Source organism: Cotesia glomerata, linkage group LG6 (genome assembly GCF_020080835.1).
Source record: "Cotesia glomerata isolate CgM1 linkage group LG6, MPM_Cglom_v2.3, whole genome shotgun sequence".
NCBI lineage: Eukaryota > Metazoa > Arthropoda > Insecta > Hymenoptera > Braconidae > Cotesia > Cotesia glomerata.
The window spans coordinates 24,430,390-24,443,299 of record NC_058163.1 but is presented as its reverse complement, the minus strand read 5'-3'; the positions used below and the strand labels follow the sequence as shown (position 1 = coordinate 24,443,299).

Below are 12,910 nucleotides of genomic sequence, written 5' to 3'. Positions count from 1 at the left end.
CGAGCCATCAACCAGTTAAACGACAGAGAAGTGGAGAGATAGGTGGGGAACTTTAAAAAAATAAAGAGATTTTTATCCGGGCGGGTGGTGTTCCCGATTTCCTACCCTTTATATATATTAGTATTGTATAGCATATAGTAGATAGGTAGTTTCAGTTTTACTTTTTTTTTAATTTTTTTATTTACTTTTAGGGCGATTTAGGAGAGAGTGACGCAGTACCCTGCAATTAGTAATGGATTTTTAGGAGTAAAGTGGAGAGCAGTGTTCTGTCGCAGGTAAATCGTGAGAAACTTCGGGTTAAAGGATTTCGTGTGAGATAAATTTTGGGGCTCAGATAAGGATTAGGGGCATTGATTGTCGGAATGAAAAATCTTGGACGAGTGAAAGTATACTAATTGTTTTAAAGTCATCTAGTGATTAATGATTTTTTATTGCTGGAGAGAGGAGAGAAAGAGAGAAGAGTAAATAAGATTTAACGGAGAATTAATAATTTAGTTTATTTGAAATTTGTTTGGTTTTCGGCAGACGAGATAATCGGGAGTGAATATTCGAGGAAAAAGCCTAAACTTTGGGAAAGTAAGTGCCGAGTAAGAGGCGAGGGGCCGATTGCAAATTTTAAGCTTGTTTAATTTAACACCTAGCCCGTGTAAGCCAAGCTCGAGAGTAAGACTCGGGGCATCGATTTCTGAAGAGCACAAGATCGAGAAGGAAGAGCTGAGGGAGAGAGGGGACTTTAGAGGTTGAGAAACCGGAGGAGTTTAAACTTGTCGACGGCTCGCATCTCCACAATTCTTAGTTCCTTTTTCTCACGCTTCACGTCGCCGGCAGCTTTTGCTCCACATAAATATCCCTTCGGAAGCTCGCCTCCAAGTACACACTCTGCCGATACATATCCCCCCCCCCCTTTTACAGCGCACAAACTAATTCTGAGCCGAGCTGCCGCCCAGAGTTGAGATACTTGTTGTTCTTCTAACTTTTTTGTTTCCATCGAATTACAGCTGACACTAATTAACACCGACGGTAATCATCACATTGCATGGCTGCGTAATTATGCTGGAAATTTTAAATCTTCAGTTGCTTTGCTTTGAATAATTACGCTTTCATCATATTCGACTCCAAAATTAAACTTATAAACAAGATCTGACTTCAATTGTTGAGTGCTTAAAATTTGAATAAATATATGGGGCTGATTATTTTTAGTGGACGAAATTTATTTATTAAACTTTGTTTGGAAAAACAAAATATTTTTATTGATCATTGAAGAAATGATACAATAAAGTTTTTACATTTTTTTGAAAATCTTGAGAGCGAGAAATCCTCCATATCCTGGGGAACCACGATGATGCCAACCGATTCCGCGAATATCTTCAAGCGATTCAGTGACAATTTCTCGCAAATCAACGTATGGAACGATAAATGGCAGCTTGTCGTTACCCTGAGAAGATCCTTTGAATGATATGTGACTTTTACATGGTTTACTAAATACGTTATTATCTTGAATAGAAACACCAGTGGATGGTTTTATTTGGTCGTTACCAAACACTGAATATGTGGTACTGAAATAAAACAATAAATCAGTAAACTTTTGAATTTTGAACCTGAAATTCGAGTTAACAAGATCACCTTCCACTACATTGACTCCGTTGAGTAATCTTCCCGCGTTTTTTATCGAAATTTGAATTATCGTTCAGATATCGTCCTTGCACCGATTCTCCCAATGTCACACCTGATTCATCAAGAAAATAATTAATTTATAATCAACGATGTTCTAAGTCATAATTACCTGTAACAACTGCATTTTCTGGCAATATAATATCTTCCAATTTGATTTTCAAATAATCGTTTCGTTTGGAATTGAAAACTGGCTTTGTGTTGGCAGAACTGCAGCGTTTCAAATCTGTCCACTTTTTAGTAGTTTCAGTTAAATGACCATTTGATAATCGCGCTTGCCTAAGTTTGAGGTATATGACGTTATCATGTCTCGTAAATTTAGCGCCAGTGGCGACACTAAAATAAATTAACGTCGAATTATCTGATAGAATACTTCAAATTCTGGTCAATTTAGCAAATAAAAAGTCTTACAATCCCTCGTCAACAGAAACACGATCAAAACATATGGAGTCAAGTAATTTATCGCCTTCATCAATGGAATCTGGATTATAAGTACGATGGCATCTGCACTTGCACATGTTACCAGTGTGTGCTAGTACTTTTACGTGCCTCTTATATTCTGGGCCTACGTGACACATATAACTCATAGCATGTATGCCACAGCTCATATGCTTGCTTGTATCATCGACGTCCTTCTGAGCTTTTATTCGTTTTTCCGTCATCTAAGTGGTCGTATTATGTAAATAAATACATTTCTGATTTCTAATTTACAGCGATTGCTAAAAATACTAAATTCTTATTAATTTTAACTTACACTATGAAACCAGCAGTTTAAAAGATCACCAGCACATTGGTTCGAGTCGTTTAAAGAACGAGCACTTGCTCTTCCACTATCATCGAGTGAATCGCAATTGCCGGTACAACTCTTGTCTCTGTTCAAATTTTCTTCATTGATGGTTATTAAGGACATACTGTTGAACTTAGCAAGATTCGCTGAAATTTATTTTCAATAAATATTTCAACAATCGATTATTTTAATGCTTAAAAATTTATTTCGTAGAGCTTACGGTCATTTCCACTTTCACGCCAATCGTAATTATCCTGTTTTGCCACAGGCTCTTTAATTTCAATCATTTTTAATTTTAATTGGGTTAATATTATATTTTCTGTCGAAGGGTCATCATCAATCTTATCAATCTTTTTGACCGGTGATGAGCTACACGAAGTTACCGCTATCTGGCTCTGTCGAACAGAAAATTAGTATACTGACCTTGGTCAGTAAATAAGAATGCCTCAGATCACATGTTTGTCGACCTCAGCTTCGCTTCGGACGACAATTACATGTCATCTAAGACATTTCTTACTTTACTTGCTTAAGAACGTAATATTACTATAGATTGAAGTGTAAATAGCGTCCATATCACGATAGCTGACGAATACAATAAATGCATTTTGATGTAAGTTTTAAAGAACTACAAAGTATCGCTTTGAAAACTTAAAAAACACTGATAGATCCGAGACACTGAATACATTAAATACGTATCGATATTCGTTGCATACGTGGAAATTTTTATCGAAGTCTTAGCCACCGAATTTGTAAGTTTTAAAGCAGTAAAACATCTAGCATTATGTTCTTTTTACACGCTTTATATTAGCTTCACTTGTATGTCAGTTTGTCAGTATGTCAGTAACTCTCCGTGGGTAATCTGCGCGCCTGCGGCCATCCTTGGTTCTGGTAGCCGTTTCTCAGGCTCGCTCTCCGAAATCGAACTCTGATTCCCCGTATTTATAATATTTATAAATAATTATTTTTTATTAGCTTCACTTGTATGTCAGTATGTAACTCTCCGTGGGTAATTTGCGCGCCTGAATATTTTTGATAATCAACAAATAGTAGTTTAAAAAAACTAAAAAATCACGCTTTTATAAATAAACCAAACTAAAAAGTAAAAAATAAATAATAGTTTAAAAAAACTAAAAACACGCTTTTTATAGAAAACCAAAGTAAAAAATAGAAAATAAATTTAAATTAAGAACAGTGTTAAAAATTTCAATAAATATAAATTAATAATAGTGTTAATAAAAAAAATGTATTTTATTTTAAAAAAAGCGTGGGGTGCCTTTTAAGATATTATCAAAATGATAATCACTCTACTCATATCTGTCAATAAAATATTTATAACTATTGACACCATGCACCTCACGCTTTTTTTAAAATAAAATACATTTTTTTTATTTACACTATTATTAATTTATATTTATTGAAATTTTTAACACTATTCTTAATTTAAATTTATTTTCTATTTTTTAGTTTGGTTTTCTATAAAAAGCGTGTTTTTAGTTTTTTTAAACTATTATTTTTTAACGTTTGAATCGTGACGGATGATATTCTATGATTTCACATTTAACATAAAGTTGATAAATTACCACGACTCATTTTTATTTTATTTGTAAAGCAAAGTAAATTATCATGAACAATATTTAGAAAAAAAATTTCTCATAGAAATAAAAAAAATAGTTATTAGTGCAAATTTTAAATATTTTTTTGTTTAATCACATTAATATTAATTTAACAATTTTTTACAATCTAGTTATTTACTCTAGCGAATATAATTACTTAAAAGAACGTTCGTATGGACGTTTTAATTAATTTAATAAAATTACCTGGTAATTGATAGCTCGTAAAAATACAAAAACGTGTGCAATGTAATAAACAAAATAGCTGCAAATATGGTAATTAAATATTTTATTATCGTGGCATAAATTCACGTGTAACTAATGCAATTACACGAGATTAATATACGTTTAAGCCCCGAGCGATTATTCGTTATTAATTTTGTATTTAAAACTTCACAGTTAAAAATTTTTGTGTTAAATATTTAACACTGTAATGTGTAAATTTCATATTTGTTGTGAGAAATCAACACAAAAAAGAGTTAAATATTTAAAATAAAAATTTTTAACACAAAATTTTTTGACGCACAATTTTTTACTGTGTTATTTCAGCTAAATAAAAATTTATTTTGGTCTAAAAAACTCCGTACTCTATGATATTAATCCATTTATCGACAATATAAATATAAATATATATAAAAAACATTAAAAATTTGGGATTAACCAGATAAGCAAATTCCCATGTGAAAACATTCCCCTCTCAGGTATAATCTTCAGCGACAAGATATTACATTTGAATAAATGTCACCGGGCGATAACCACCCGGGCAAAACGAATACGAGTAGGTATCGGAGGCACGATCGGGATAAATATCCCACGGGAAATATTCGCTAATATCGATCATATCGTCGATCATTAATAGCCCACTACTGTGTCGTACTTCTAATGATATTCAAATATTTTTTCATAGTTTTAATTTAACTTTTTTCATAAATATTTAGCGACACCTCCCATAAATTTCACATTTTAACTTCCAGAATAAATTCATTCCGGTAAATAAATAAATAACAACGTCCACGCAATTAAATGTAAACAATCGAGTAAAATAATTAATTGAGGATAAATACCAGGCATATTTTCCGATCTATTATTATCGGAGCATGGTGAATTAATCGGCAACCAAATCGGGGGTGAAATAAAATTTCGATTTACCCCAGTTGCTTCGCGTTTAATATCACCCATTTATTTAACCAATGACGAGGCAAATCTGCACATGGATCCAAATGTATATATGTATTTTTATAGATACATTTCTCCCTCTAACACGCAAAATTTATCTCTCACATGCGTAGAGTGATAATAAAAGAGTTTAATACAAATAAAGAGAGAGATTAAATTTCTCTCTCAAAAATATATACACATATATGTATTTATAACATCCACTCAACGCAACCACGTCGACCACTGTTTACCACAATTATTATATGTAAACTCATATTTCGTAATTGCCAAATATTGCCAATTCGAGATAGATATATTTATATATTCGAGTGAATTCCATTAACGTTTGTTTATTCTTTTTTTGAGCTTTATCCACGGTTAATCGTTGTATTAAACGATTTTTTTCTATTTCATTCCAAGTTTCACAAGAATTCTTTATTTGAATTTTTCCTTTGGGTATTTGGTCAGTAGTTTTTACCAGAAAATTTTTTTTTTTTTGTTAAATATTCGACTATTTAAAGTTCAAATTCTGGTAAAAATTTCGTGCAAATAAATTGTATCATCATGAATTTTATTTTTTACTTTATATTTTGAAGCAAATATCAGTTTATTTAATTTTTTGTTTTGTCTAGAAACGTGTGCATGTTTGTCATGTTATTTTATTTTATGCAAAAATTGGTTCAGTAATTAATTAAATTAAAAACCGAAGTCAGATAAACTCTTCAAAAGAGTCAAAAAATTAATTTTTATTTTATTATTCAATTTGTGAATTTAAATTTTCTAATAGAGAGAAGATTTAGTGACAATGCGTCACCTGTTGAAAATTTTCAGCACCAAATTTAGTCGAAAAATTATTTATGGACATATACAACCATATTAGATAGGTAGATAGATAAATGTTTATTTAGTCCTGGAGCCTAGGCTCCCTCAGGACCATCATCAAATAATACAAAATAGTACAAAATAATAAGTACAGTAAATACAAAGTAAATGATAATACAGTATCATGATGAAGTTCAGCAGTTCTAATATAAAATAATATAACATTAGTTTATAGCATAATAATAACGTAATGCTGTTAATATTTTAATTAATCATTACCGTGCAAAAAGTAATCACGGCACAAACTACGAAACATTTCGTAATTTTCGGCCCTAACAATCTCCACCGGCAACATATTCCAGATGCGTATGCCAAGAACAAGAAAGGAATTATCATACATACTACAAGTAGATCTCGGTAAACGCAAATAATCATCTCTCACATCTCCTCTGCGTAGCGCAACCGGAAGAAATTCAAGCCTGCCACCAAATTGCTGACAGTAATGCATTATAATTTCCTTATAGAAAAGGCACGCTATAAAATAATTCCTCCTTTCCTTCAGCTTGAGCCAACCCAGTCTCTTATAATACGGCGTAACATGCTCAAACCTTGGGATCTTAAAAATATACCTAACACACGAGTTTATTTTACGCTGTAACCGCATCTGTAAACTGTTAGATATATTTGTATACGCTGCACAGCAATAATCAAAGATAGGAAATATTAACGTAGTAACAAGCTTTATACGTAATCTTTCGTTGAAAATCTCATTATTGACCTTCAACTGCGCCAAAACTCGCATTGCTCGATTACACACGCTCACAGTCTGACTTTCCCATGAAAGAACATTATCAATCAGCACACCAAGATACTTAACAGACTTATCATAAGGAACGATACAGCCATCTACCAGAATGACATCTGCATACTCACAGCTATTACAGTTAGCTTTAATTCTACTGCCAAAAATAACAGCCTTTGTTTTAGACGCGTTTAATCTCAAATAATTGATCTTGCACCATTCCACAATTTTAACTATTTCATCATTAAGTACCGCAATACAATCATTCACTTGGTCCGGACAACAAGATAAATATATCGCCAAATCATCAGCATAAAAATAAATATTGACAATTTAACCGCTTGGAAAGATCTGAGATATATAGCGAAAATAACAAGGGACCAAGTACACTGCCTTGCGGCACTCCATTCAAAACATCCTTCCACGATGACGCACGCCCATCAACAAATACCTGCTGCCTTCTCTGCTCCAAGTAAGACTTCATCCACATGATAGCATTTTCAGAGAAATTCATACAGTATAACTTACGCAATAGCCTCTTATGATTAACAGAATCAAAAGCCTTACTCAGATCAAAGAAAACGGCAACAGTAACTTTTGACTCATTAATCGCAGAGCGAATATCATCGCAGAGTTTAATTACAGCAGTCTGCGTATTCAAACCCTCTCTAAATGCCATTTGATACTCATCAATATAATTATTAGATATAACAAACTTTACAATCTGATCATGTGCACACCTTTCCAATGCCTTAGATAAATTACATGTCAATGATATCGGCCGATAATCAGCACAAACCTCCGCATTAGTCTTCTTAGGTATAGGGACAATACGAGACAACTTCCACTCCGCAGGGAAAACTCCTGAGGCAAACGAGTTATTAAATAGCAAAGTTATAAATGGCAACACAAATGATAAAGTACATTTGTATGCTTTAATTGAAATATTATCAGGACCTACTGAGTTGGAAGTCAGTCGCATTATCGCCTTTTTAACAGTTTCATCATCAATGCTCAAAAAATCAAAATATACATTATTACTTATACTAAAGGCCGCAATATCAGAAACATCAACATAAACATTAGAAAAATTAGAGGACTGTATAAAGTAATCATCTAGATCATCCAAATCAACCTTAATCATTGATTGCACTCTATTTCGCTTAATTAAACCAAGCCTCCGCAAATCATTCCACATCGCCTGCGCACTATGAGCACAACTCAACTGACCATCAAAATAAGCTTTCTTAGCTTCACTTAACCGCTGCTTTACTAGACGCCGTACAATAACATACTCCTTGTAGGCATAACCCGTTCTTCTGAAGATACGATACAGTTTATCACGACGAGCTTGCAAATCGTTAATCTGACTAGTAAACCAAGGCGCTGGTGGACGACTCGGATGCACCACTTTCTCCGGCGCAACAGAGTCAATAATGCGACAAAGCCGCTGATGAAACCACGAATTCATGTCCTCAACAGTTTGCTGCAACATCATATCCCCAATATCTACAGTGTCAAATTGCTGCCTCAGCAGATCATTATCTATGCTCTGCCAACTGCGACATGTAAAACTCTTGAGTTTCTCCCGTTCTACTCTATAGTTGTAGGTCACAGATATCAAGTCATGATCCGACAAGAATGGTTGTTCAGACTGCTCCGAAGCTAATACTTTCTCCACATCATCTACAACACAGACATCTATCCACGTATTAGAATTTTGCAGGTGGTGCGTTGGGAGATAAGGAATAATATGCAAACTGAAACTAGCACACAACCTGCGCAGCTGATCACCATAAAAGTTTCTGCTACTTAGATCAGAATTGAAGTCTCCCAAAATAATAATATTCTTATACGCAGCTACTACAGCTTCAAGATCTTCATCCAGATCATCAAGATGACCAGTATTCGGTGGCTTATATACAACTCCTATCAGCACTTTCTCCCTTGATGACCCACATACTTCAACAAATAAATATTCGGGATGCTTGTCTTCCAGGTTTGCTGACGATAACACGCACTTTGACACAAGATCACTTCTCACATAGATAGCAACTCCTCCACCACTCCGAAGTTGACGATCATGACGGTATAGTACATATGACGGCAGCAACACCATATTGTGTTAATACCATTGTGTTAATACCAGTGTTAATATCCAGGCGCATGTTTATGCTAGCTAAGACGGTTGAAAATTCCGATACATCCGGAATACAAACAGGACAGGCAGCCGCAATCTTGCCAGCAGCATACGTCTTACTCGACAAGCCAAGACGCACTTTAACACAACTGTCATGATAACTGTGTTTACATGCTGCTTGAGTCTTAACAATAGAAGCAGCGTCGGCAATACTCCGAAAACAGAGCACACACCACGAGGTCATTGCAACAGGCCACACTAGATGGCAGCAAAATACAGTTTATGCCACTGAGAGAACACTTGGTCGCACAAAACACTAACCTCTAAATACAAGATGCAATAACTATTTTATCAGACTTTAGATATATCACCCATAAAGTGGTAAAAATTAATATCCCAAAAATTTTCACTAATACATAGGCTTCAACAAGAGACAGCAAACAATAAGAACAAACGCCTTTTATTAACTGAGAATTGCAAATAAACACCACAGTAAGAAAACCACGTCCGCTCTGTACTATACTGTACTATATACTATATATTAGGTCTAATATAAGTTTATCAAGTCAGATATGGACATACAGTTGCGCTCAAAAGTATTTTGACAAACGTATTTAATGGTTTAATTAAAAACTAGGAATTCAAATTGCGCGCATACGCGCGCGCTTTAATCATAACCAATAAGGAATCAGTAACCATTCTTTCGAAGTTTTCAATACTAAACTAACTTCAGTTCAATTATCAATTTTATATTATAGGATAAATATGAAACACAATAATCATTTATTTATTCTTTTAACAGCTGTTGAATAATCTACAGAATAGCGTCAAAGTGGTCCTTGTTTGTAATAAAAGAAAGTTTAATTTTTAAAATATTAGGAAAATGGTGGCTGCAAAATATTTTGACATTGTTGAAAAAAACTAACGCATAATGTTGTCAAAATACTTTTGAGCGCTACTGTATATGATTATTGGTCGTCTGTGTAAACATATGTGGTCATATGAATAAATTCTATTACAGGAATTATAATTATAATTATAAAAAAATTATATTTATAATTATAAAAAAATCATTAAAATATTTTTAAATAATGTATGAAATTTTTCATGAAATAATAATACTGTTACACTATTTTCATAATTATCTTATCACTACTTTTAAATGAATTTTACGTTATTTTTGTGATATCTATCAAATTTATTATAAAATATTTATCTTTATTGCCTTAATTTTTAGATAAAAAATTTTTTTTTGCGATACATTGTTGTAAAAAAAAAAAATATTTTTGTAATTAATTAATTTCAAATTCATACCATTTTTCTGCGTTTGATCTTAAAAATATGAGAAAAAATTCTTATCATAAAAACAAGAGTTACAACGTATAATTAATCCGAACAAAAACAGTTTCACTGTAAAAAAGTCGCACCAAGTCCACGTTCATAAGACTATTAGGAAAAAAAATTTTTTTTTTCTTTACAAAAAGATACAAAATAAAAAAATTAAAAAATCCGAGTAACCGATATGATTGTTTATGATTTTCGGAAATTAAAAAAAATTTTATTGTAAATTTAAAAATTAAAAAAAAAATTTTAGAACGTATTTAGCGTGCGCGGTTGCAAAATATTTTACTTTTAATGAAATTCGTAAAATCTATTTACTAGGACTTTAAAAAAATTGAAATACACAATGACGCACACCAAGTACGTTCTAAAATTTTTTTTTAATTTTTAAATTTACAAAAAAATTTTTTTTAATTTCCGAAAATCATAAACAATCATATCGGTTACTCGGATTTTTAATTTTTTATTTTGTATCTTTTTGTAAAGAAAAAAAAAATTTTTTTTCCTAATAGTCTTATGAACGTGGACTTGGTGCGACATTTTTACAGTGAAACTGTTTTTGTTCGGATTTTAGTATTTTTTGTAATTATAATGAAAATTTACAATTGATAACAACTTAAATCTCGTGTTGACTGCATTTTTTACTGCAAACTATCCCCTTAAAGCTACAGTTTATGTAGATGTAATTCCAGTGCACCCTGGCGGCCATAGATGCAAGCTATGAATCACTTTTTACTGTAGTTGCGTGTCTATAGGAAGGATTACTATAGTAATTTACTTAAGTAAATTATCATGAACAATATTTAGAAAAAAAATTTCTCATAGAAATAAAAAAAATAGTTATTAGTGCAAATTTTAAATATTTTTTTGTTTAATCACATTAATATTAATTTAACAATTTTTTACAATCTAGTTATTTACTCTAGTGAATATAATTACTTAAAAGAGCGTTCGTATGGACGTTTTAATTAATTTAATAAAATTACCTGGTAATTGATAGCTCGTAAAAATACAAAAACGTGTGCAATGTAATAAACAAAATAGCTGCAAATATGGTAATTAAATATTTTATTATCGTGGCATAAATTCACGTGTAACTAATGCAAACGCTTTTCATCAATTAAGCTTTTAATATATTTTCTTTCAATCAGAAAAAGTTTAATCATTTTTTAACTAAGCTTGTAGAAAAAAAATTTTCTCCTATAGATTGTATAAAAATTTTTCCAAACAAAATTTACAATTTTAAACAAAATTTATAGGATAAAATTAAATGAAAAATATTATTAAAAAAAATTTTTTATATAAAATTGAATTTTTAACAAAAAATTTTTCTTTAGAAAAATTTATATGCTTAATATTTATAAGAACATATAAGCAAAACTATAAAAAAGCTTCATTTAGCGAGACCCGACATAAGTATAGAAATTTTTTATATAAATACTAGCAACGTGTAGTTCAAAAAGATTATTTTATTCAATAAAAATTGAATTAATAATTAATTTAAGTAATACAAAATGTCAAATGAGCTCTTTGAAAAAGTCGAAAAAAATGATTTTTGTTTTATTACTTCCCTAGTAGAAATGTAATCGAGTTTTTAGCCAGTAACTGGCCAGTTTGACTAGACTTAAACCAGTAACTGGCCAGTTTTATTAGAGATCTAACAAAACATGGCAGCCTTCGTGAAGCTGTCAATTGAGAATTTTCAGTTTATCACGGGTTAATAAAACAGTCAAAAAAAATAAAAGTGATGTTTAATAAACGAAATGATTTAAAAGTTTCATTCATATTTATATTATAAAATAGATAAAATTATTAGACTAATAGATTAATAATAATAAATCTAACAATGAAATAATAAAATAACTATTTTTTATTGGAGATAATTAAAAAAATAATCATTTAGTTTTTCTATTTAAATAAATTTATTCCATCTATATTAAATTGTAAAAATATTAAGCTTTGTTTATGAACACTTGGATTAATAATCGCTGTAAGATGATCTTCAACATCGAAGTAAACAAATTCACTCATTGTAATTTCATCAGCATTTGGCATTTTTTCAATTTTAAAAGATACACTACATTTATTTAAAAATGTTTTTGTAGTTATTGGTAACTCTTGAAGAACTCCAGCTTTCAAAATTTTTAACAACTCGTCTAAATTACAATTTGCAATATTTGTTTTTATTTTCCACATTCGCAACTCATTTATTGTGTCAACTTTTTTACTACATACGCAGAAAATCGTCATTTTCTGTCCGCTGGGAAGAAATAATTGATACCTACCCGGCACAGTCGCATTGGTCTGAAATTGTCTAGTTTCGGGTGGCTCAACAGGCATTAAAACTCACATTTTCAATGCAGGTTATATGAAAAAAATAATTTCTTTGATACCAATAAACAATTTATTGAGTAGCAATAAATCATTAGTTGAATACTACTAAATATTTATTTGGTGGAACTTAATGGGCTTTAATAAATTATTTAGTACCTATTACTAAATATTTGGTAATGAAAGGTTTGTTACTATATCATTTAGTATCTGTTACTAAATCTTATTAAATAGAACCCAATCCATTT

At 31.3% G+C, this 12,910-nt stretch overlaps 2 protein-coding genes across 2 annotated transcripts; both read right to left on the bottom strand.

The window, feature by feature from the left end:
* Positions 1-1,282: 1,282 nt before the first annotated feature.
* Positions 1,283-2,229, bottom strand: LOC123268084. Its single transcript, XM_044732966.1, has 4 exons — positions 2,083-2,229; positions 1,784-2,007; positions 1,624-1,726; positions 1,283-1,556 (listed from the first exon to the last, which is right to left on the bottom strand). Exons 1-4 carry the CDS (start codon positions 2,187-2,189, stop codon positions 1,283-1,285), a joined length of 708 nt encoding a protein of 235 aa, XP_044588901.1. The 5' UTR covers positions 2,190-2,229.
* A 63-nt stretch (positions 2,230-2,292) lies between these two features.
* LOC123268083 lies at positions 2,293-3,144 on the bottom strand. Its single transcript, XM_044732965.1, has 4 exons — positions 3,003-3,144; positions 2,679-2,853; positions 2,428-2,604; positions 2,293-2,333 (listed from the first exon to the last, which is right to left on the bottom strand). The coding sequence occupies exons 1-4, from the start codon at positions 3,060-3,062 to the stop codon at positions 2,293-2,295; spliced, it is 453 nt and encodes a 150-aa protein (XP_044588900.1). The 5' UTR covers positions 3,063-3,144.
* Positions 3,145-12,910: the final 9,766 nt, after the last annotated feature.

What these genes read in the sequence shown, in the direction of transcription:
- LOC123268084 (XM_044732966.1), bottom strand. Translation starts at nt 2,189, where the DNA reads ATGTGCAAGTGCAGATGCCATCGTACTTATAATCCAGATTCCATTGAT. An exon ending in GTTTCTGTTGACGAGGGATT is followed by an intron (nt 2,008 to 2,082) that starts GTAAGACTTTTT and finishes AATTTATTTTAG; the next exon opens with TGTCGCCACTGGCGCTAAAT. An exon ending in AGAAAATGCAGTTGTTACAG is followed by an intron (nt 1,727 to 1,783) that starts GTAATTATGACT and finishes TTGATGAATCAG; the next exon opens with GTGTGACATTGGGAGAATCG.
- LOC123268083 (XM_044732965.1), bottom strand. Translation starts at nt 3,062, where the DNA reads ATGCATTTATTGTATTCGTCAGCTATCGTGATATGGACGCTATTTACA. An exon ending in TATTTACACTTCAATCTATA is followed by an intron (nt 2,854 to 3,002) that starts GTAATATTACGT and finishes TCTGTTCGACAG; the next exon opens with AGCCAGATAGCGGTAACTTC. An exon ending in TTTAAACTGCTGGTTTCATA is followed by an intron (nt 2,334 to 2,427) that starts GTGTAAGTTAAA and finishes ACGACCACTTAG; the next exon opens with ATGACGGAAAAACGAATAAA.